The sequence below is a fragment of the Coregonus lavaretus genome (assembly GCF_964263955.1).
Source record: "Coregonus lavaretus genome assembly, chromosome: 3".
NCBI classification, from domain to species: Eukaryota; Metazoa; Chordata; class Actinopteri; order Salmoniformes; family Salmonidae; genus Coregonus; species Coregonus lavaretus.
Window position 1 is genome coordinate 62,425,708 of NC_139990.1, and position 25,410 is coordinate 62,451,117.

The following is a 25,410-nucleotide window of genomic DNA, read 5'->3' on the forward strand; positions in this document are numbered from 1 at the left end:
TTGCAGCGTGTGTGTGTGTGTGTGTGTGTGTGTGTGTGTTTTGCAGCATGTGTGTTTTGCAGTGTGTGTATGTTTTGCAGCCTGTGTGTGTTTTGCAGCGTGTGTGTGTGTTTTGCAGCACGTGTGTTTTGCAGCGCGTGTTTTGCAGCGTGTGTGTGTGTGTGTGTTTTGCAGTGTGTGTGTGTGTGTGTGTTTTGCAGCGTGTGTGTGTGTGTGTTTTGCAGCGTGTGTGTGTGTGTGTTTTGCAGCGTGTGTGTGTGTGTGTGTGTGTTTTGCAGCGTGTGTGTGTGTGTGTGTTTTGCAGCGTGTGTGTGTGTGTGTTTTGCAGCGTGTGTGTGTGTGTGTGTGTGTGTTGCAGCGTGTGTGTGTGTGTGTGTGTGTGTGTGTGTGTGTGTGTGTGTGTGTGTGTGTGTGTGTGTGTGTGTGTGTGTGTGTGTGTGTGTGTTGCAGCGTGTGTGTGTGTGTGTGTTTTGCAGCGTGTGTGTGTGTGTGTGTTTTGCAGCGTGTGTGTGTGTGTGTGTTTTGCAGTGTGTGTGTGTGTGTTTTGCAGTGTGTGTGTGTGTGTGTGTTTTGCGGCGTGTGTGTGTGTGTTTTGCGTTTTGCAGCGTGTGTGTGTGTTTTGCAGAGTATGTGGGTGTGTTTTGCAGCGTGTCTGTTTTGCAGCGTGTGTGTGTTTTGCAGCGTGTGTGTGTTTTGCAGCGTGTGTGTGTGTGTGTTTTGCAGCGTGTGTGTGTTTTGCAGCGTGTGTGTGTTTTGCAGCGTGTGTGTGTGTGTGTTTTGCAGCGTGTGTGTGTGTGTGTGTGTGTGTTTTGCAGCGTGTGTGTGTTTTGCAGCGTGTGTGTTTTGCAGCGTGTGTGTTTTGCAGCGTGTGTGTGTGTGTGTTTTGCAACGTGTGTGTTTTGCAGCGTGTGTGTGTGTGTGTTTTGCAACGTGTGTGTTTTGCAGTGTGTGTGTGTGTGTGTGTTTTGCAGCGTGTGTGTTTTGCAGCGTGTGTGTTTTGCTGCGTGTGTGTTTTGCAGCGTGTGTGTGTGTGTTTTGCAGCGTGTGTGGGTGTGTTTTGCAGCGTGTGTGGGTGTGTGTGTGTTTTGCAGCGTGTGTGGGTGTGTGTGTGTTTTGCAGCGTGTGTGTGTGTGTGTGTGTGTGTTTTGCAACGTGTGTGTTTTGCAGCGTGTGTGTGTGTGTGTTTTGCAACGTGTGTGTTTTGCAGTGTGTGTGTGTGTGTTTTGCAGCGTGTGTGTTTTGCAGCGTGTGTGTGTGTGTGTTTTGCAACGTGTGTGTTTTGCAGTGTGTGTGTGTGTGTGTGTGTGTGTTTTGCAGCGTGTGTGTTTTGCAGCGTGTGTGTTTTGCAGCGTGTGTGTGTGTGTGTTTTGCAGCGTGTGTGGGTGTGTTTTGCAGCGTGTGTGGGTGTGTGTGTGTTTTGCAGCGTGTGTGGGTGTGTGTGTGTTTTGCAGCGTGTGTGGGTGTGTGTGTGTTTTGCAGCGTGTGTGGGTGTGTGTGTGTTTTGCAGCGTGTGTGTGTGTGTTTTGCAGCGTGTGTGTGTGTGTGTGTGTGTGTGTGTGTGTGTGTTTTGCAGCATGTGTGTTTTGCAGTGTGTGTGTGTGTGTTTTGCAGCGTGTGTGTGTGTGTTTTGCAGCGTGTGTGTGTGTTTTGCAGCATGTGTGTGTATGTGTGTTTTGCAGCGTGTGTGTTTTGCAGCGAGTGTGTGTTTTGCAGCGTGTGTGTGTGTGTGTTTTGCAGCGTGTGTGTGTGTGTGTTTTGCAGCGTGTGTGTGTGTTGCAGCGTGTGTGTTTTGCAGTGTGTGTGTGTGTGTGTGTTTTGCAGCGTGTGTGTGTGTTTTGCAGTGTGTGTGTGTGTGTGTTTTGCAGTGTGTGTGTGTGTGTGTTTTGCAGCGTGTGTGTGTGTTTTGCAGCGTGTGTGTGTGTGTTTTGCAGCGTGTGTGTGTGTTTTGCAGCGTGTGTGTGTTTTGCAGTGTGTGTGTGTGTGTGTGTTTTGCAGCGTGTGTGTGTTTTGCAGTGTGTGTGTGTTTTGCAGTGTGTGTGTGTGTGTGTTTTGCAGTTTGTGTGTGTGTGTTTTGCAGCGTGTGTGTGTGTTTTGCAGCGTGTGTGCGTTTTGCAGCGTGTGTGCGTTTTGCAGCGTGTGTGCGTTTTGCAGCGTGTGTGTGTGTTTTGCAGCGTGTGTGTGTGTGTGTTGCAGCGTGTGTGTGTGTGTGTGTGTGTTTTGCAGCGTGTGTGTGTGTGTTTTGCAGCGTGTGTGTGTGTGTTTTGCAGCGTGTGTGTGTGTGTTTTGCAGCGTGTGTGTGTGTGTGTTGCAGCGTGTGTGTGTGTGTGTTTTGCAGCGTGTGTGTGTGTGTTTTGCAGCGTGTGTGTGTGTGTTTTGCAGCGTGTGTGTGTGTTTTGCAGCGTGTGTGTGTTTTGCAGTGTGTGTGTTTTGCAGCGTGTGTGTGTTTTGCAGCATGTGTGTGTTTTGCAGCATATGTGTGTTTTGCAGTGTGTGTGTGTGTGTTTTGCAGCGTGTGTGTGTGTGTTTTGCAGCGTGTGTGTGTGTGTTTTGCAGCATATGTGTGTTTTGCAGTGTGTGTGTGTTTTGCAGCGTGTGTGTTTTGCAGCGTGTGTGTGTGTGTGTGTGTGTTTTGCAGCGTGTGTGTGTACCTGTAGCTCTCCACCTGTCGTACTGAGGACACAGTGAGGAAGGTGTCAGTGCGGGAGCAGTAACACAGAGGGCCAGGCAGGAGGAAGCCAGGGAGGAAACGGCCAAATGAGTAACTCTCCTGCTCAAAGAACATCAGCATGCCGTCCATGGACTGGATACACAGAGAGTGGTGGTCTGAAGGGAAAGAACAAAAGACAAACGTTACAGGAGTGTTGAATAAACGTTAATTCAACACACATGGTTAGGACATTAACACATGACAACCTGGTGGAATCATACTGGCATCACGGAATCACAGAAAAGTACACACAATGACAGAACATAGACCTGAATGCTGCCTGACTAAATGACTTGTATAATGTTATACGTTCTGTGGAAAAATGTATGTAGCCTACAGTTCTGCTTGACATGTTGTGCTGTAGTGGTGGGTTAGCTGCTCTGTTATGTTGTGTTGTGATGTAGTGGTGGGTTAGCTGCTCTGTTATGTTGGGTTGTGTTGTAGTGGTGGGTTAGCTGCTCTGCTATGTTGTGTTGTGTTGTAGTGGTGGGTTAGCTGCTCTGCTATGTTGTGTTGTAGTGGTGGGTTAGCTGCTCTGCTATTTTGTGTTGTAGTGGTGGGTTAGCTGCTCTGCTATGTTATGTTGTAGTGGTGGGTTAGCTGCTCTGCTATGTTGTGTTGTAGTGGTGGGTTAGCTGCTCTGCTCATTTGTCTCCCGCTGAATCTGATATGTCCATTAACACCTCTTGGACTGAGCAGGTCTGTTCACAGCAGCCTTACACAGCTTTAGGTCTGCGTTCCCTGAGTGTGTGTGTGTGGAGTGCTTGGAATGGCCCACTGAGTTTTATGGCAGAGAAAATCTGAGATGGCTGAGTACACACACACACAATGAGCCATAAAACAGAGTGGCTGTGAGACCAGAGAACTATAATTAGGCCTCTACGTGCTATTAAAAATCACACTCACATCAACGAGGGGTCAGGGAGTACCACCTACAGAGCAGATACACACATACACATTAATAAACACGTGTGGGTGTGTGCGTCACCAGCTATTCTGGTCATCCCCATTTGGTGAGCTGGGCTCAGGTTGGGAGGTCAGTAAAACACTGAAGGACAAGGCCTCTCACACAATTACCCCTCCCTATGTGTGTGTGTGTGTGTGTGTGTGCGCATGTATGGTGTGTGTGCATGTGTCTTCTCTCACGCTTGTGTGTGGGTCTACGCCCATACTAAAGATATAAAAAAACTGCTCTTCTAGCTCTGTAAACCATTAGTACAGCACTTCTAACCTTAGCAGAGACATATAGAGGAAACCACCCCATTCTAATAGCATTAATAGAACATGCTGTTATACAGGTTTTGCCCCAAGGACAAAGCACAGAGGCTGGCAGGACAGAGCAGAGCAGTTCAGTGGTTCTTTGGGCCTTGGTTCTGGGTGGAGTTGGGCTGGGGTGTGGGCCAGGTGTTGCTTAGAATGGCCTACGCTGTGTGTGTGTGTGGCCCGATTCGGACCCAAACCCAGCCCAGCCCAGCCATTAGGGCTGTATTAGTACAACACTGCTATTACAGCGCCTACAGTCATTCTATGGTCGGGAACTATTATGGGCGCTCACATTTGGATGTGTACACACACTCATGCACACAGAAAACACACACACACAGACGAACAGATACACACACTCATTTCAGATGAATACACTCTCTCAGATGACAAGCGTGTACGGTGGTGTGTAGGAGCTGATTCCACAGGCTGTGCTGCTCCCCGGTGGTGATGTGTGGTAGTGTAACCCTGGAGCAGGATTAGAGTTGAGATCCTCTTAGCCTCTTATTTATAGGAACCTCATTGTAATCCACGCTCTCTCTACACTGACAGGAGAGGCACAGAGAGACACGACTATACTGAGAGTGTGTATGTGTGTGAGAGTGAGTGAGAGACTCAGAGTAAGAAAGAGAAGGAGAGAAATGGAAAGGGAAGAGGATACAGAGAATAGAGAAAGGATGTGAGAGAGAGAGAGAGAGCAACAGAGTGAGAGGAAGTTAATGGGAGTGTGTGTGTGTGTTTGCGCAAATGGAAACTGGCATGAATGAAGGAGTCCATAAAGCTATAAAAGTCTATGAAATGAAGGAAGGGTGAAGAAGAGTTCAGGGGTTAATGAGGAATGTTAGAATGCCAGGGGGAGAGAGGATGGGGGGGAAGAAATCATCCCTCAAGGGAAATATATATATGGCTTGTACTCAACGATTATTTTGCCTTTGGGAAAAAGGAGGGGAAAGCCCTTGACTCTGCAGCATCCAAGAAACGCAACGACTCCCTTCCTAAACATCTCCAAGTCTCCTCACACACACGTGCATGCACACAAACCAGACCAGTGTTTAACTGAAGCCCTTTTAGACATGGGAAGACCAATAATAAAACAAGGGCTATATTGTTGAGGTGTGTGTGTGTGTGTTCAGGGGAGCACGTGTTTGGATACATGTGCTCTCCCATTAATGAATTGCCTGTCGTCTCTTGTCTGGGGCTTGGGTCCAGATTTCAGGAGTGTGTTCACGGCAGGCTAAAAGAGAGCTTCTGTAGTTGACCTGACACAACCTTTAAAGGACACACACAACCTAACTTACTACACATACAAATACACCCAAACATCCACACGTGTGCACATGCATACACACACCCATGCACACACTGATCCAGTCACTGCCATCCAAATAAACCTGCACCAGAACACCAAGGGTTCCCCTCCACACAGAATGAGTCATATTCTACACTTATAGCTCTGTGGTCATTAGAAATGAAAGGGCAGTGAATTAACCCAAAAAATGGAAAGAGTGTGTGTGTGACTAAACTGTGTGTGACTAAACTGTCAATGCATATCTGTTACATGTGAAGTGTTTGAGCTGGTCATGGGGGCGCTGTGACGTGTTACCTGTGACCCCTCCGAAGGTTCCATAGGTCATGTTGCAGGCGGTCCTCTGGAGGTTGTGCTCATAGACCTGCTTGAGCTGATACTGAACCCCATGCTCCACATTACCAGCAGTACCTACGGTAGAGACAGTAGAGAGAGGTAGAGAGAGAGACCATAGAGAGAGAGAGAGAGAGAGAGACGGTAGAGAGACAGTAGATAGAGGTAGAGAGAGAGAGAGAGAGAGAGAGAGAGAGACGGTAGAGAGAGACAGTAGATAGAGGTAGAGAGAGAGAGAGACCCTCCATATTAATATTTATTGTCACATATCATTACTATGTCCTATGGTTAAATCTGCAGAGCGAGAACTAGAAGAACGGGAGCAAACTGCCATAGTATCAAATCAAAATCAAATCAAATCTTATTTGTCACATTCTTTCGTAAACAACAGGTGTAGACGAACAGTGAAATGCTTACTTACGGGCCCTTCCCAACAATGCAGAGAGAAAAATATAGAACAAATAATAACCCGAGGAATAAATACATAATGAGTAACAATAACTTGGCTATATACACGGAGTACCAGTACCGAGTCGATGTGCAGGGGTACGAGTTAATTGAGGTAGATATGTACATATAGGTAGGGGTAGGCAACAGGATAGATAATCAACCGTAGCAGCAGCGTATGTGATGAGTCAAAACTGTTAGCGCAAAGAGGGTCATGCAGATAGTTAACCAAATAGCTACCCGGACTATTTAGTAGTCTTATGGCTTGGGGGGTAGAAGCGGTTCAGGGACCTGTTGGTTCCAGACTTGGTGCATCGGTACCGCTTGCAGTGCAGTAGGTATCAGAGAGAACAAACAGTCTGTGACTTGGGTGGCTGGAGGTCCTGGATGGCAAGGAGCTTGGCCCCAGTGATGTACTGGGCCGTACGCACTACCCTCTGTAGTGCCTTGCGGTCGGATGCCAAGCAGTTGCCATACCAAGCAGTGATGCAGCCAGTCAAGATGCTCTCAATGGTGTAGCTATAGAACTTTTTGAGGATCTGAGGGCCTATGCCAAATCTTTTCAGCCTCCCGATGGGAAAGAGGCGTTGTCATGCCTTCTTCACGACTGTGTTGGTGTGTCTGGACCATGTTAATTCCTGAGTGCTGTGGAAACCGAGGAACTTAATGCTCTCGACACACTCCACTACAGCCCCATCGATGTGGAAGTGGGTGTGCTCAGCCCTCTGTGTCCGGTAGGCCAAGATCAGCTCCTTTGTCTTGCTGACATTGAGGGAGAGGTTGTTGTCCTGGCACCACACTGCCAGGTCACTGACCTCCTCTCTATAGGCGGTCTCATTGTCATCAGGCCTACCAGGCCTACCACAGTCAGCAAACTTAATGATGGTGTTGGAGTTGTGCGTGATCACGCAGTCGTGGGTGAACAGGGAGTACAGGAGGGGACTAAGCACGCACCCCTGAAGGGCCCCGTGTTGAGGGCAAGCGCAGCGGATGTGTTGTTACCTACCCTCACCACCTGGGGGCGGCCCGTCAGGAAGTCCAGGATCCAGTTGCAGAGGGAGGTGTTTAGTCCCAGGGTCCTGAGCTTAGTGATGAGCTTGGTGGGCACTATGATGTTGAACGCTGAGCTGTAGTCAATGAACAGCATTCTCACATAGGTGTTCCTGTTGTCCAGGTGGGAGAGGGCAGTGTGGAGTGCATTAGAGATTGCAGCATCTGTGGATCTGTTGGGGCGGTACGTGAATTGGAATGGGTCCAGGGTGTCTGGGAGGATGGTGTTGATGTGAGCCATGACCTTTCCAAGCATTTCATAGCTACAGATGTGAATGCTACAGGGCCATAGTTATTTAGACAGGTTACCTTGGCATTCTTGGGCACAGGGACTATGGAGGTCTGCTTGAAACATGTAGGTATTACGCACTGGGTCAGGGAGAGGTTGAAAATGTCAGTGAAGACACCCGCCAGCTGGTCAGCGCATGCCTAGAGTACGCGTCCTTGTAATCCGTCTGGCCCTGCGGCCTTGTGAATGGTAACCTGTTTAAAGGTCCTACTCACATTGGCTACGGAGTGCCAGATCACACAGTCATCCGGAACTGCTGCTGATCTCATGCATGGTTCAATGTTGCTTGCCTTGAAGCGAGCATAAAAGGCATTTAGCTCATCTGGTAGGCTCGTGCCACTGGGCAGCTCGCGGCTGGGTTTCCCTTTGTAATCCGTGATAGTTTGCAAGCCCTGCCACATCAGAAGAGCGTCACAGCCGGCGTAGTAGGATTCAATCTTAGTACTGTATTGACGCTTTGCTTGTTTGATGGCTCGTCAGAGGTCGTAGCGGGATTTCTTATAAGCGTCCGGATTAGTGTCCTGTTCCTTGAAAGCGGCAGCCCTGTCCTTTAGCTCAGTGCGGATGTTGCCTGTAATCCATGGCTTTTGGTTGGGATATGTACAGTACATACGGTCACTGTGGGGACGACGTCGTCGATGCACTTATTAATGAAACCGGTGACAGATGTGCTAAACTCCTCAATGTTATCAGATGAATCCCGGAACATATTCCAGTCTGTAGTAGTCCACTAAATCAATGTGGTGTGGCATGCATATTACACCCCATGTTGAAATGTGTGGTATTACCTGAGATGGAGTATACAGAGAGTTTTCTGGGGTGCAGCACAGCCAGATGAAGAAGATCTGAACACCTGCAGAGAAGATCATTCAATCACTGCGAAGAACAGATGTCCAAAATTGCCAATGAAAACATACAGGACAAGGGCCAGGGAGTCAACCCTGGCCCTAAATTTGTATTTTAAGGGCAACTGCTACTTCAAGCACAAGTTGTGAATGGATAAATATAATACACATAGGAAAAAGTATTGTAAATTTGTTTGATGTAAATCTATGGTTTGCACATGTGTTCTACAGCTTTGCGGAGGAACACGTCGGTCATCAACCCTGCTGTAATGTTTACAGAGGAAAAACAACTGAAAACGAAGCCGGGTGATTTCTTCTTTCCTCAAAACCACAGCGCCCACTGTCGATGAGAAAATATTTCACCATCTCCCGCCCCACTGCTCTAGAGACAATATTTACAATGTGTTTCTCCATTTAGGGAACACTCAATGGTCATTAAAAATGCTAACCGAAACCAGCTTCCCCAAAACATACAGTAACATAAAATGCAAACAAACAGATGAAGGAATCCTTTGACTCATACATCCCCTTTGTGGGAAAAACTTTTGGAAAAGTGCCCGCCTTTTCCCGGAAGCCTGTCTCTCCAGGAGGTCCCTGTGCACCCAGGAATGTACCACCGTGATGACATATCCCAACATTCCCATCTTCCCTCACCATTCCTCCCTTTCTCTCCATCCTTCTCCTCCCATCCCCCTCTTTCTCCTCTTACTTGAATACTTTTGGCCATGGGGAGAGCAGAGGGAGCAATGGTGGTTTCAGTCTAGCGCTTGACATTTTTGTTCAAAATATTTGAGTATTTACTCAACCTGTATTTAGCAAGTTAAAGTCCTTGAGAACAAAATGTCCTTTAACAACATCTTGAAATGGGACCCTGGGGTGTCTCCAACTATGTGCCGTTAACTTGGTGGTTAGGCTAAAGTAGTGGGCCCAGCCAAGTTTGAGACTAGGTGGTTGATATGGTATGATAAATCACATGGAGAGAGCTGAACTCATGACATGGTGGTCAGGATGTACTGGAAGCAGATTCAGACAATAATAAAGTTACAGTCAATGCCAAGGTTCATGAACTCCATTCATGTCTATTCAGTGGATAACCAAACGCCATGACAGCAACTACCTCTTGACTTTGTGGTACAGGGGATTTCACAGCCTGACAGTATGACTAGGGTCAGGAGTTCACGACGGTGTCATGACTAGGGTCAGCAAAGTCATGTGATCAGGAGAAACCCTTGGCCCTACTTTTGACTGAATTATGTACATGAAACTAATGTGTGTTTAGGAAGCAACAGGAAAAGCCATTGTCTCCCAACACACGACATCATCATTCCTGTGTGACTCTAGTCCTTCGGCAGTGATGTAGGACAATGAGGGTAGAGAGTTCCATTCGTGAGGTGGTACTTCATGTTGTAAGCAGGGCTATGTTTAGTTAATGCCATGATTGCCCATTTGACCTGCAATTCCAGGCCACACTTCTGGGTGCCAGAGAGGGGGGAGGAGAAAAGGCATTATTAACACGATGACTGAGTGATTGCTTAGAGTCAGTGAGAGCATCATTAGCATCCATCCCAGAGGAGTAGGTGTGTGTAGCATACTATTTGAGCAGTAGGTGCGTGTGCCCTGGTACTTACGAGACAAACTTGCCCACTTCAACCTGGATGACGGGGTCTCTGAGCTGCATCTCCAGTAGCTGGCTGTCTGCCGGGCTGGGCTCTCCAGGCTTGGCAGGGTGGGGGGAGAAGATCCGCAGCATGCCCATGTAGCTGCCCACCACTATCTTATCTACAGGAGAGAGGACAGACACACTGCATACTTATGTTTTTGTACATTGTATTTTCTAATGTCTCATATTGCTCCCTTCATTGTACACTGATTGTACAAATCATTATGAACAGCTGCTCTTTCCATTACAGACTGACCAGGTGAAAGCTATGATCCCTTATTGATGTCACTTGTTAAAGCCATTCCAATCAATGTAGATGAAGGGGAGGAGACAGGTTAAAGAAGGATTTTGAAGCATTGAGACATGGATTGTGAATGTGTGAATGCGCAATACAAAATATTTAATTGCCTTTGAACAGGGTATGGTAGTAGGTGCCAGGCGCACTGGTTTGTGTCAAGAACTGCAACACTGTGGGTTTTACACGCTCAACAGTTTCCCGTGTGTATCAAGAATGGTCCACTACCCAAAGGACATCCAGTCAACTTGACACAACTGTGGGAAGCATTGGAGTCAACATGGGCAAGCATCCCTGTGGAATGCTTTCGACACCTTGTAGAGTCCATGCCCTGATGAATTGAGGCTGTGCTGAGGGCAAAAAGGGGGGGTGCAACTCAATATTAGGAAGGTGTTTTTAATGTGTTGTACACTCAGTGTATGTGCTATGTATCAAGAAGGCAAATGGAATGTTTTAAACATGGTAATAAAGATCCAGGAAATCAAGTCAATCAGCCAGTCAATCAGACAATAAACAAATCTGATTTGTGCATGTAAATAAGACTATGGTCCCAGGGGTACTTTCACTCTCATTGTTTTTTTGGGGTCTATTAGTAAACAGTGTCTTTGTAGTGCAGAGTGCAGTCAGACACACCACCACCCCACACGTTCTCACCATGTCCGCTGCCGCTGTTGTCCACATCTCCGACACACAGGCATCCCTGGTCAAACTCTTCCCCCTCGCCCAGCACCGTGGCCCACCAATCACGTGCCTTGAACAGAGACATGCTACTGCAGAGGAGACACACAGACACACATAAAGACACAGACAGAGACAAACACACAGAGGGTCATATCGCTGCTCTAGTGGACACCATACACATAACACTGCTTTTCAGTCTTCCACACGTGACCAGCAGGCTGACTGACACTCATCGATACACTTCTTCATCTCCTCTCCTTCATTTAAAAATAATGGACAGGTGAAAGCAATATGGCTGATACCTGCTGTGTGTCTATCCCACTTGGAACCAAATGGAAGGATGAAACGATTGGAAGAGTTGGCATTCATGTATACTACCTAGTCCCTTGTATGGCATGATCTGTCTAATCCTACTTTAACTCACTCTAAGCCTCATGGGTGCCAGCCTCAGATTTGCAGTGCTTTATCAAGTTAGCTTGTGTGTGTCTCTAGTAATTCACTGATCATTTGCTTTTATTGTAGGGGATTAGCGCCTACCTCTTACAGTAGACCTATATAGGCTACATGCTGATGTTTCTTTGACTCCAGGACCCAGAGGGAGGTTTGGACAGTGGTCTATGTGTGACACTGACAGTAAGACTGTTACACTAGCCAATGACAGCTGAGTCACATGACCAGGGATTGTATCAGGGCGTGGGCCAAGCAGCTTTCCTAATTGCCAACTGCTGAGCAGGTGGAATGGACAGCTAATCCATAGAGAGAAAATTAGAGAATCCCCCTCCCTCTACACCAAGACCATATAACGACTAAAATGACAGCCTTATTATTTCGATTTTGAAAGGTTATACAAGTGGAATATTATAGGCCTATAGCTTGTAGCCTTATACCACCTGCCCACGAGACTATCATGGCCAATACTTTTCAGCAGCCCCTTTTCATCTACTTAACAGAGAGCAAAACACAGCCAGCATTCGGCAATCATCCACATCATAATTCAACATTATCCAGGTGTGCCATGCATATCAGCAGAGCTCTAGATTCCATTTCATTAGCGGTGCATAGAATGATTTTCACATAACCAGCTAGATCTAACCTTAGTAACGTTATCTAGTTAGCAACATCAACATGCATAATCTGTTGATAAAACTTGCTAGCTAGTAGGGGTTGCGTGCAAGCATTGTCCATGTGTTGAACTATTGTTATGAACAGAACAAAAACAAACTAAACTGGATGACGTGCATGATTCTCTATAGGTAACAAACAAGCGGTAGCAAGCTAGCCACCCAGGAAACACCTCGAGCTAGTTAGCTGGCTAATTAGCGCTGGCTGTGCTTGTGCATGGCTTGGAGGCTAACAAGCGTCTAGTTTCAACATTCCAGCGACATTCCCAAATTCTAAACGTGCCTCTCTTACCTCTGACAAGACGAACCTGTATGTAAACGTATGGGGTTCGCAGTTCAGATAAAAATCACATTTTGAGTGTGCCTCATCAACTTGCTTGAAGCCATCTCCCTGTTGTCATAGCAGTGACACTAACTATAGACTCGAGTACTTGCGCGCATGATCAGAAACTCATAGATTTATGGGAAACTGAGTTTTTATTCTGCGCAGACGTTCTTGTCTGGTGCACGAGACTACAAATGTTCAGGTAAGAGCAGGTAAAATGATCTGAATCTAATCACGTGATTGCACATTACATTTTACTAAAATATGTTCGATATGAAATGCAAAATATATAAAAGTGTTTTTTCTAATAACAGTTAATTGCTTATATATATACACACACCCATATGTTTGAGGCATATTTCTTATTTCTCGTGTTTTTTTTCTTCTAGTATTACATTGTTATTGCATTGTTGGGTTTTGAGTTTGCAAGAAAGGCATTTCACTGTACTTGTGCATGTGACATTAAAACGTGATGATAATATAGCAATTGAATGGTACAGCCAATCTTATTCCAAGGTCCATGGAATGAAAACTGTATTCTAACCATAGATTTGCAACCAATTTCTCAAGAATCTGTTGCCTTGTGCATCTTGGAACTCACTCAGGGATTTCTTGTATATCCGTAATGTTTTACACGTTAGTCTTTATTACAATAATTTGTCTCTCAGTCATTCGGTTCCGTATTTTTAGTAAAAGTAGGGCTCGTCCGGGATTTGAACCCGGGACCTCTCGCACCCTAAGCGAGAATCATACCCCTAGACCAACGAGCCATGTGGATGAATAAGGACAAAGCCCAGCACTAGAATGCCACGTATGTATGGATTTTGCAGACATGTCTTTTGTAACCAACTACAGTGAAAACTTCACATTTATTTGGACTTTGTTGTCATCTAGAGGTCTATTTTAGTATTACAGCTTGGTTTCAACCACAATCTCCACACAACCTTGATTATACAGTTGAACAGAGAACCCCTATTTGTTATTTGACAAGTTTTATTGACATGTTTTCCCCCCTGTACTTTAGACGAATTCAAAGTTAAGAAAAGGCAACATGCAGGTGTAGCAGCACATTTAAAACGCTAACATTTTAAATATAACGTCAACAAACATGTGCAAGACAAAACTGAGAAACTTAAAAGGGGGTGGAGAAACAGTTCAAAGCTTGAGGTAGTTAAAATTTGAACCACAAAATTTAAAAAAAGGTCAATGGGTGTGGATAAAAGGCCAAACTAAACAATATATGAGTCTTATTGAATGTCGCTGATCCACAGACAATGCTTTACCCAGCGGTGTTCTCTTGTAATGTACTGCCTATTGAGTAGGCTACTTTTCCTCTGTGTAATGACTTCTTTGGTAGTGCTTTATTTTACACTATATCATTCATAAAGAGCTTACACTAACAGTAATACCCCACAACTAACTTAGAAAAATCTTTAGCACCACTATTTACTACTCTTATTGCAACTGTCGTTGACAATTTTGTTTAAATTCTTGATATAAGCACCATAGGGTATCTATTATAACCATGCAGTCTATTTAAATGGCACATCAAATGTGCAGTGCTAGTACTCCTGTAAAATAAAGTGCTACTTTGCAGTGTGGCTACCGTAGCAAAGTCCCCATGTGAAAAAACTCATAATGGAGGTGTATACATGGCTTTTCTTGTGTAAGACAGAATCCATTACTACATCCTTAAAACAACTGATAATATTCATACCAATGTCTGTGAGTGTATGGTTCACCCATAGACAGGTTAGTTATTTTTTCAGACCTACATTGATTCCTGTAACCAAATTGTTGCACAATGCAAGATGACATAGTGTGGTGAAATGCATGCTACGACTGTTTCAAAGACGTCGCTGTGTTCTTGTGTGGATGCTCGGTTTATGATTTGCAAGCTTTGTACACTGATACAAGTACAATATCACAAATATTATTAATAACAATAATGTGCAAATTATAAAAGAGTTTGTTCGCATGTCTTTTTTTTGGTTGCTATTAATTTTTTGTTATGGGGTGGAGGATGTTGACAAGATTGCAGACAGACATACAGACACAAACAAAGACTGATGCTGTGTACATTAAAATAGTTCATTCAGAGAAGAATAAATGTCTTCATAAAAAGGTGAAAGGCGCATCCATGGAGCTAGTGTCTGTCGAGAGGCTGTGAGTCGGTGGCGGGGGGGGGCCAGTAACATCCGTCTGGGGGTCGGTTCCTTTTCCATGGGTTTGGGGAAGTGTGTCAGTATGATATGGAGGGGGAGGGGGGAGGAGTTATAGAATCTTCTGAAGGATGGAATTGGGCACTTCTAGAGTCTCGTCCTTTACCAGGACGATGTCATAAGAGTCCAGATATTTCGCCAAACGCTCCTCCACCTGCCAGGGAAGAGAGAAGAGTTACTACGCAGATTGGCGCAGACACAGCACATACTCACTATAGTCACATCTTAAGACTATTAATATCCAGCAATTTAGCTGGTGATGGGAGCAGATAGAGTTGCTGACTGGCGATTTAGGTGTAGGTGTCGGGCACCTTGTCGTTGAGGAATCCGATCTTGAGGATGTTCTCCACGTTGGGCACACCGTCAGCCATGTTGAGGTCGCCTAACGAGTCTCCCAGCAGCACGATGTTGCAGTTGTCCTTCACCTGTTTGAAGTACTCCGTGTTGCGCAGGGCGCCGTCGTGCTTGTTGAAAACATGGATCAGCTCTCCCTTGAAGCCCCTCAGCTCGCCCTGAGAGAAGAAAAATACTAGAGTTTAAATGGAACTGAGCCAACTGATGCTAATGCAATGCATACACCCAGGTAGAACCATTGCTTTATTATCAGCTTTATCAACACTCAGAAACTCAGGCCTATCCTCAGCATGTACCAAGTTCTCCTCGAGGGACAGGGGGGGACTTACATTCTCGTCGAAGTCCATAAAGTTGGAGACCACCTTGACGTTGGGGTGGTAGACCCCTGCCTGGTGGATGATCTCCTCCAGGACGTCTCCCAGACCCGCTGAGAAGATGAACACGGGCACGTTGTGCTGCTGGAGCCGGTCAAAGAACTGCTCATAGCCCTCCCTGTAGGACAGACATGTAAGCATTAAAACTACCAATAGACCTCTCTGTAGGACAGACATACAGCTTATATGAATGAAAACTATTCACAGACAAATATTAACAAATTATACTGTACATACACAGCTAGACACATACTATTTCGTAGAGCTTGTGTTCATGAAGAGGCAATAACAGCCACTCTGGCTCAACTAGTGTCATGGGCTGCTTTCTGTAATTATTTAAAATTTTTCTATCAGGTCTTACCTCAGGCAGGCGTCCGAGTCTCTCACCACCTCGGAGAGTTTGTCCTTTTGTAGCCTCTGTTCCACCAGTAATGTGTGGGACTTAAAATACCTGTCAACACACACACAGACTGTGCCTTAGTGAGAGCAATTGTGTGTGTGTGTGTGTGTGTGTGTGTGTGTGTGTGTGTGTGTGTGTGTGCGCGCGCTTCTACTCACCATTCTACCATAAATGGATACTTCTCCTCCATTGTTAGATGGGGGTCGATCTCTATGGGGTAATATGTGTTCTTAAGTTCCAGTAACTAAAAGACAGACGGAAAATCAATTAGCATTAACACATATGCTAGTACATTTATGCTTTTGTGACACCTACAAATACTATTAAGCAATATCAAAGTAACATCATAAACAAACCTTCGTCCTACAATCTTCGGTGACAAGCTTGCAGTTGTCAATGATATCTATGTGGAGAGAAGGACTTTGGTCAGACTGATAGGCAGGTAACTTATTCAGAATCCCAGTGAATGTTGAGCTGGTTTTATGTTGTACTTACTATGACACGTGGGGCAGCGTTTGCCGTTGACTGCGAACCGGCTTAATGTCATGTCAAAGTCAGTGATGATCTAAAGACAAACCAGGAGAGCCATAGAGGGGAGTCAGCGATAACTCTGTGGTCATCATACTGTCACAACAGGGTGTCACTATTCATCCAATACAAACAGCCCATTTCTCTTTGCACACCCTTCCCCTCTTACTGTACCTGTAGTTTGGAGGCTCCACCCTTGATCATGCCACAGATGATCTGTTCCACGCGCTCTGGATCCCTCATGTGGACCGTGTTCTTCTCAAACTCTGGCATCTGAGAGATGGAGAGCGCGAAAGACACAGAAAGAGATCGTCAAGTATGCTTCTAATATACAGTACCAGTCAACCTTTGCCTTGATGACAGCTTTGCACACTCTTGCCATTCTCTCAACCAGCTTCATGAGGTAGTCACTTGGAATGCATTTCAATTAACAGGTGTGCCTTGTTAAATGTTAATTTGTGAAATGTCTTTCCTTCTTAATGCGTTTGAGCCAATTAGTTGTGTTGTGACAAGGTAGGGGGGTATACAGAGGATAGCCCTATTTGGTAAAATACCAAGTCCATATTATGGCAAGAACAGCTCAAATAAGCAAAGAGAAACGACAGTCCATCATTACTTTAAGACATGAAGGTCAGTCAATACAGAACATTTCAAGAACTTTGAAAGTTCAGTCACAAAAACCATCAAGCGCTATGATGAAACTGGCTCCCATGAGGACCGCCTCAGGAAAGGAAGACCCAGATGTTCCAAGATGGTGTAGCAGTGTGGTCGTGTACTCTGTAGTGTGTCCGTGTAAATAGCCAGTTTTTTGCTTTTTTTGTCTTTTTCGTATATATTTCCCTATCACACTTTTCATCCATCTACTAAATATACTTTCCTGCAACCCGCCTCACTCAATGTGGAACGGATTCTATTTTTACTTACCTTTTATCATCTAGAATCTCCAGTTGAAACTAGTTAGTTGCTATTAGCCACCGTTAGCAGTTTTCACCCAGAACATCGGATTTTCTGCCGGAATAACTGAATCACTGGACCTTAACACCGGATCGCAACTAGCTAGCCGCAACCGAATGGATGTTGCTGTTGGCTAATCACCACTGCCCCCGAAGTAAGCACCAGTTAGCCTTGAGCTAGCCTCGAGCCAGGCCCATATCCCGGCTATCTACCTCGGTCTACCGGACGGGAATAGCCAGCTGACTAGCTACTTGCTATTAGCCACCGTTAGCGGTTTTTCACCATTGTCCGTGGCCTGCACTACCTACCAGCCAGCTCTAGCCTGGACTATTATCGGCCAGTCTGCACTGTCTGCACAGCGCGTTATCGACCCAGAACATATCGGATTTTCTGCCGGAATCACTGAATCACTGGACCTTTAACACCGGATCATCGCAACTAGCTAGCTGCAACCGAATGGATGTTGTTGTTGGCTAATCAGCCTTGAGCTAGCCTCGAGTCAGGCCCATCTCCCGGCTATCTACCTCTCTGTCAACCGGACGGGACCTCCTAGTGTCGACACGGAGCCCCGCCGATACATCACGACTGGTCTGTGGTTTCAACAGGCTTCCCGTTGCGACGACCACGAAGATCCATCTGCTAGCCCCGGCCCGCTAGCACACGCAATTCAACAGCCGTGCTTCTTGCTCGCCTGTGCTGTAGCACCAATTCGAACTGCTCTCGGACTCACATATTGCTGTTTACTGGACCTTATGATCACTCAGCTGCACAGCTGATGCTTTCTGGACTGTTCCTTTACACGGTACCCTGTCCTGTTTATCGGTTTAGCCTCAGCCCAAACTTTCATCGCCATTACCAGTTGTTGTCTTAGCTCTCTCGAATAACACCTGTGATTGCTTTATGCCTCTCTCCCATGTCAATATGCCTTGCCTATTGCTGTTCCAGTTACTTCTTATTATACAATTTCACTGTAGAGCCCCAAGTCCCTCTAAAACTGCCTCAAATAGCTCCTTTGTTCCACCCCCATACACGCGGAGACCGGCTCAAATCGGTGCCTCCAGTGATGCCATCTCTTTCATTGTTACCCAACGCTTAGGTTTACCTCCTCTGTACTCATATTCTTCCATATCCTTGTCTGTACATAATGCCCCGAATCTATTCTACAACGCCCAGAAATCTGCCCATTTTATTCTCTGTACCCAACGCACTAAAAGACCAGTTCTTAAAGCCTTTAGCCGTATCCTTATTCTAGTCCTCCTCTGGTGATGTAGAGGTTAACCCAGGCCCTGCAGCCCCCAGTATCCCTCCTACTCCCCAGGCGCTATCATTTGTTGACTTCTGTAACCGTAAAAGCCTTGGTTTTTTGCATGTTAACATCAGAAGCCTCCTCCCTAAGTTTGAGTTATTCACTGCGTTAGCACACTCCGCCAACCCTGATGTTCTAGCAGTGTCTGAATCCTGGTTTAGGAAGGCCACCAAAAATTCAGAAAATGTCCATCCCCAACTACAACATTTTCCGTCTAGATAGAACTGCCAAAGGGCGTGGAGTTGCAATCTACTGTAGAGATAGCCTGCAGAGCTCTATCATACTATCCAGATCTGTGCCCAAACAGTTTGAGCTCCTACTTCTAAAAATCCACCTTTCCAGAAATAAGTCTCACTGTTGCCTGCTTGCTACAGACCCCCCTCAGCCCCCAGCTGTGCCCTGGACACCATATGTGAATTGATTGCCCCCCATCTATCCTGCTTGGTGACCTAAACTGGGATATGCTTAACACCCCGGCCATCCAAACTAGATGCCTTCAATCTCACACAAATTATCAAGGAACCTACCAGGTACAACCCTAAATCCGTAAACATGGGCACCCTCATAGATATCATCCTGACTAACTTACCCTCTAAATACACCTCCGCTGTCTTCAACCAGGATCTCAGCGATCACTGCCTTTTTGCCTGCGTCCGTAACAGGTCCGCGGTCAAACGACCACCCCTCATCACTGTCAAACGCTCCCTAAAACACTTTAGCGAGCAGGCCTTCCTAATTGACCTGGCCGAGGTATCCTGGATGGATATCGATCTCATTTCGTCAGTAGAGGATGCCTGGTTGTTCTTTAAAAAGTGCTTTCCTCTCAATCTTAAATAAGCATGCCCCATTCAAAAAAATCAGAACTAAGAACAGATATAGCCCCTGGTTCTCCTCAGACTTGACTGCCCTTGACCAGCACAAAAATATCCTGTGGCGTACTGCATTAGCATCGAATGGCCCCCGCGATATGCAACCTTTCAGGGAAGTTAGGAACCAATATACACAAGCACCCTCCGCTGCAACTTGCCCATGCCCCCCCCCGAGTTTAAAAGAGCACCATAATTTTTTTGGGCCAAGGTAGCCAGGAGTAGACAAACTGGATATCACAACACCCCCCTCCCCTTGTGCCCCAGCCCCCCATGGAACAGCTGATGTTAGGGATCCTCCTTCCTGACATAACTGACCACCACACAAACAAGCCCCAGGCCAGGAGGGGGGAGGAGACCTGAAACAAACAACTTCCAGGGCTGCAGACACCAATATTTTCTATTGACTCTTAGCTACGTGACTTGGTGATCTAACTACAGTATTAGGCTAATGATCAGGCAATGAACTAGGTTCAGGTGGAGAAGTGAGAGAGACAAACAGATCTATAGCTCAGTTGAAGGCCTGTTGACATGTCAGGGCAGGAATGCAACGAACCATGAATACTACCTCCAGCTGGTGTGTGTGCACACCCCTTTCTCCCCTTGAGTGTATTTTTAAGGTTGCTAATAAAGCCCAACCTTGACTGAAGGGGGGATGGAGCTGGGGATAGGGGGTGTAAACTAGATACCTGGGGATTCCTTCACCAGAGTGTGTTTGAGTATCGAAATAGCCCACACCCCATGAACAAACAACTGTGCACACACACCCATCAAAATGGTATGCAATAGTGTAGCAAGACTGTTCTGTGGTATCAGTGGGAGTGTCCAAGGTTATGACCAGGATGTGGGTTGAAGTTTGGAACCCCTTCACCCCACCCCTTCTTACAACCCTCTCACTACACTTTATGTAATAGACTGGGGCTCCGGACTCCTTTAAGTCTTCCAAAACAGATTTAGATCCCTGATCCATGGAACAGAACAACCTCTCCTTTGGTACATTTGAGTTGTTTACGCAATGTCATGTGTCACAATGTCTTCTAATAAACACCGTTCCAGATACAAAGGCTACATTGACAACATTCTTCGGTCTTAAAAACACTGAGACTACACCTTTAGATCTAATATTCAAGAATGAGTTACAAACTTAGCAGAATCCACACACTAATAGCTCCGTATACCAGTCATACCTATTTACAACTATCAATTATTAACACACCCTCCTCTGATTATATTTTACAGTATAGACTACATAATATTCCATGAATTCCCATCTTCTTCCATGCATTCAGTACATCCTTTCTCCGACACATGAACGTGACCCTCCAGAGCGATTTGTAGCTGGTGCTAACAGCAGGGCTCTGACCAACAACACACACACACGCTTACCTTTTCCTCTGGTCTTGCGCAAAAAAGTGAAGCGAGTGAAGAAAAGGTTCTCTGTCAGCAGAGGGATTATATAGGCAACGCAACTGAGGGGGCGTCACCCAAAATAGATTTGATCAGATAATCCCTCCCCGTTATAAGAGGCCAGTGACGCACTGACACAAACACAGCTTCAACTTACATGTCATAAACACACAAAGATTAAATGTATATGCCATAAACACACAGGACAGAAAGATTAAATTAACATGCCGTAAACACACAGGACACACAAAGATTAAATTAACATGCCATAAACACACAGGACACACAAAGATTAAATTAACATGCCATAAACACACAGGACACACAAAGATTAAATTAACATGTCATAACACACACAGGACACACAAAGATTAAATGAACATGCCATAAACACACAGGACACACAAAGATTAAATTAACATGTCATAACACACACACACACACGGCCAGTAGATGAGAGATGACAGGGAATAGCCCCATGGCAGTAGTTTACCTTTGACCTCTGACCCTGGCCCCTCAGCTTTTAAAAGAGGTACTGTAACTGGAATCCATTTCAATCACATGATGCAACAGAAACAGCCCTCCTACTTCTCTGGATTATTGCCAGGCCAGGGACGAAACACTGAGGTGCATTTCTCCACCAACGCTGAGCACACACATTTCAAGACCCCTCCCCTGCCCAACACGGTGTGTGTGTGGCTATGGAATGCCCAGGGTCAAAGGGTCATGGTTCAGCCACTTTGCTCTCCACCAATGAGAAGCCATCTGAGTTTTTTTTCTGTAGGTTATATGCCTGTATAACCAGTTAGCAAGTCGGAAGTTTCAGAGTTTCCTAGTTCTGACTAGCATGTGAATGTGGCAATATCTAAGAGCTCTGTCACAGTCAGTCATTACTTAGGCCTAGCACATAGCATGCTAGGACAAGAGAAACCCTACCTCAGCTGCAGGGTCTCATACCACCTTTCAATAGGCCTAACTAGGGCACAGAGTCCCAATCAAACTTCACCAAAATAAGACTACATACACACACCTATCCAATCAACATTGATCAAATAACTAGACAACGCAAGGGCTGGCCAATCATATTCAGGTCTGCATTTTCTCTACCATTGGGTTTCTGACACTGGTATCATTTGTAGATGAGAAATCCAATCTCTCTCCACCCAAGCCTAGGGGCAGTAGGCTAAAACAGATACACTTATGCAGTCTTCTGTATAAGACATAAAACGACAAGGATATACAAAAACAGGTTCCACCTAATCTAAAATGTTTTTTTCCCCCCATAAATAGGCTTACATTTTCTACAATCATTGGGAAAGCTGTCACACATCAGGTGCTGAAAGGGAATCCATTGGCGATTCTGCCTCACCCGAAAAAAAAATCTAACTAGGGGAAACACCATTTAAAACCCATTGTCAGTTTTGGTACTTTTTCAACATTCGTGAAAGTGCTGGCTCAACATTCCTTTCTACAGCGGAGCGCGTCTCGTCCTCACCCCCAGCCTTGTTCACTAAAGTCAAAGGTTATAGAGGACATAGTGCTAGAGCAGAGTATGCGGGTTGGAGTTAATTCGTAGTAGTCTGCATTCAGACTACTATCAGCCATTGTGCAACAACAGAGTGGAAGAGGTGCTTTGAGGCATTTGGCTAGAGATAACAATAGGGCTATGCATGTCCATTTACCTGAGCCTTTGTGACAGCATTATGCCTACACAGATATAGGGAAGAGTGGTTCTCTGGGGTGAATCAGTCAATGTAAGATGATCTACAGAACATTTCTCCAGCAAATGTAAATACAAGACCTACTATGGGGAACAAGGGCAGAAGATAAATAAATACTTTAATAAGGGCTGCAAGGGCATGCTGCTGACAATGTTTTAGTTCATGAGTTTTGACTTTGAGCCAAAATTGTAACTTTGCAGCACATCCAATCATTTGAAGTGGTTCCTGGTTGCCAGGCAGGCTTGGACACTCATTTCCCTAGAACAGCATTCTGATAAGCTGCATGTGCTGCTCTGTGATAAAAGTAGGGCTGTGGTTAGGCCCTATTTAGTTTGGCAAAGTATCATCCACATTACCACAGAACATTTCATGATAGCTTAATAACACTCTCATTAGAATGAGTTTCTCTTAAAACTTCTAGTGCCCAATGAAAAACCTAAAACAGTATTTTCTCTTATTGGCTCTGTGCAGGAGTAGAAATTGTCCTATTAGAAGTCTTCCCCATTGAAAGAAAGTTATAAGAGAAACAGAGACAGACAGATCCCCTTGGCCCTATACTCCACTCCATGCCTCATAAATATGAATAAGTAATTAGACAGTAAAGTGGACAGTGTCTGCTGTAAGAGCTCTTCAGCTAACAGTATCACCACAGCACAGGCACAGGCCGCTCTGTCTTAGATAAACTCCCTCTCTGCAAAGGAGGAAGGTTGTAACTCTGTTGCCCCTGGTTAAGCCTGCCATGACACAGGAGAAACCAGAGAGAACATTTCTGTGACCTCAGCCTAACAAGGCCACTTATCCAGCAATATACGCCTGTACTCTGTATTGTGTTGTTCACCCTTCCTTGGACTATTTAGGTCTAGACTTTGTTGAGTGACTTAACCACTGTGTGGTGGTGATTCCCTATGAAAAGCCACTGGCACAGGAGAGAGCTGTCCATAACACATCCACAAAAATCTGCTTTCCAAACGTTACTCTTTTTGGGTGAAGTTCCCATTTATTGCGCATATAAAATATAAATAGCTCCAATACACATATTCCTATACAAAAGGTGCAGAGAGATGCATGCTATAAGCTGTATCTGTGATACAGTAAGAACTGTATGCGCTCTCCTCTCACCTGTGCTAACCCTTCCTGGTAACCTGTGCTACCTATATACACACACACGTGACCTGTGACTAACATATAGTGCCCTCTAGTGTACAAAACAAGTAAAACTGACCCTTGACAGAAAACATATACACAACACATAAACAGGCCAAACCGGCTCCTACACACTGTATAGGCCTAACCATAATGTAAAGACACTGGTTCTATGCTGGAGTCAAAGTAATACTTTTAAAGTAATATTGAAAGCTTTGTAGTAGTAAGATCATGAACGAACATTTTTGGGAAACTTCACACACCATAATACTAGTACATGGTGTAACAATATTTTTCTAAAATATCTACATAGATCAAACTGAAAAATATGTCCAATGTGAAGTAAAGCGCTGAGCAAGACTGTCTATTGCCAATTTCCCCATGGAGAAAGTGGAGTGAGTGTTTATTTGCTTGAGAGCAAGCATGAAGCGTTCCAAATGTTGTTCTTGCCTGCCATCTAGTGGCCAATGAGGTTCAATACATGAGACCATTTCCATCCAAAACTCCAACCATGTTGTAGAGTAGATGCATATCATTGACCCCAACAGGACACCACTGTGGGCTGGGACATCAGGCTACATGCGCACGCTTGCTTCAACTGGATACTTTGGAGTGGATGTGTGTGTTTGCAACAGTTGAGCCATCATCAAAAGCATATGTCCTTCCCATGCTGGGGACAATGTAATGAAAAGCAGAGAGCAAAGGTTGCCTAAATAGAACCCCAGTCAGACAGTAGGGAATAGAGCAGCCAACAGGTCATTCCTGGAATTAGTTTGGTGTGACTGAATGGGTCAACACGCTAAATTTCATGCCCACCCATTGGCCTACTATCTAGGTTCTGTGAAACAGAATACCAAAAGGTATCTTCAGGATTAGAATATAGAGAATAGACATACACTGAGTACAACTTTCTAATATTGAGTTGCACCCCCTTTTGCCCTCAAAACAGCCTCAATTTGTCAGGGCATGGACTCTGCAAGGTGTGAAAAGTGTTCCACACAGATGCTGGCCCATGTTGACTCCAATGCTTGCCACAGTTGTGTCAAGTTGGCTGGATGTCCTTTGGGTCGTGGACCATTCTTGATATACACAGGAAATTGTTGAGCATGGACAACCCAGCAGCATTGCAGTTTTTGACACAAACCGGTACGCCTGGCACCTACTACCATACCTCGTTCAAAGGCACTTAAATATTGTCTTGCCCATTCACCCTCTGAATGGCACACATACACAATCCATGTCTCAAGGCTTAAAGATCCTTCTTTAACCCATCTCCTCCCCTTAATCTACACTGATTGAAGTGGATTTAACAAGTGACTGAACTTGTTTGATAGACAGACTGTAATTTGGCTTCAAAACTTGTTTAGTTGTTGTCATTTTGGACAGGGTACTCGAGGGTAGAGCAGAGTGGACTCTGCATTGTTTGCATAACTCTGAAACAAACCATTGTACCAACATCCTCTCAACAAAAATATTAGGACAATAGGACTAGCTGACAAACAGCGTCAGTTTACTGTCATGTCACGATTTTGGACAGCTTTTCGTGACACCACGATAGCTATGTAGCAAATAATGACCTCTAAACCACCCTTGCTATTTCTACGAACATCCGGGACTGCGCAATGCACGCATGAGATCTTCGTTTTCTTTCCCGCTCTCTTCTTCTTGGCGAACATGTACTGGGCGAGAACCACACCACCGAATAGGGCACATACACTGGCACTGGCCGCAGCACCGACTTTTACCACGGCAGTCTTGTCCATGGTTGTGCCGCTCCTAACAAACGACCCTAGTCCTTTCTTATGTCAACATA

The 25,410-nt window shown here is 45.3% G+C and overlaps 2 protein-coding genes across 3 annotated transcripts in view; both read right to left on the minus strand.

Annotated features, from left to right (window-relative positions):
• Positions 1-10,961, minus strand: part of LOC311114437 (protein PTHB1-like) — a gene marked incomplete at its 5' end in the record, with an annotated part of 165,235 nt that extends 154,274 nt beyond the window's left edge. Inside the window, 5 exon segments of the mRNA XM_084157191.1 lie at positions 2,649-2,823; positions 5,574-5,687; positions 8,184-8,248; positions 9,869-10,019; positions 10,850-10,961. Coding sequence (XP_084013317.1) covers positions 2,649-2,823; positions 5,574-5,687; positions 8,184-8,248; positions 9,869-10,019; positions 10,850-10,961 — 617 coding nt within the window.
• Positions 10,962-13,163: 2,202 nt separating this feature from the next.
• Positions 13,164-25,410, minus strand: LOC311124739 (cytosolic 5'-nucleotidase 3). 2 transcript variants are annotated; one of them, XM_084158330.1, is made up of 9 exons: positions 20,713-20,748; positions 16,375-16,473; positions 16,168-16,237; positions 16,029-16,075; positions 15,831-15,916; positions 15,634-15,723; positions 15,228-15,390; positions 14,856-15,056; positions 13,164-14,698 (listed from the first exon to the last, which is right to left on the minus strand). In XM_084158330.1, the coding sequence occupies exons 2-9, from the start codon at positions 16,471-16,473 to the stop codon at positions 14,597-14,599; spliced, it is 858 nt and encodes a 285-aa protein (XP_084014456.1). In that variant the 5' UTR covers positions 20,713-20,748; the 3' UTR covers positions 13,164-14,596. The 2 variants fall into 2 exon arrangements, with proteins under 2 accessions (XP_084014456.1, XP_084014457.1); XM_084158331.1 differs by lacking the exon at positions 20,713-20,748 and adding an exon at positions 25,226-25,410 and having other exon boundaries at positions 13,175-14,698.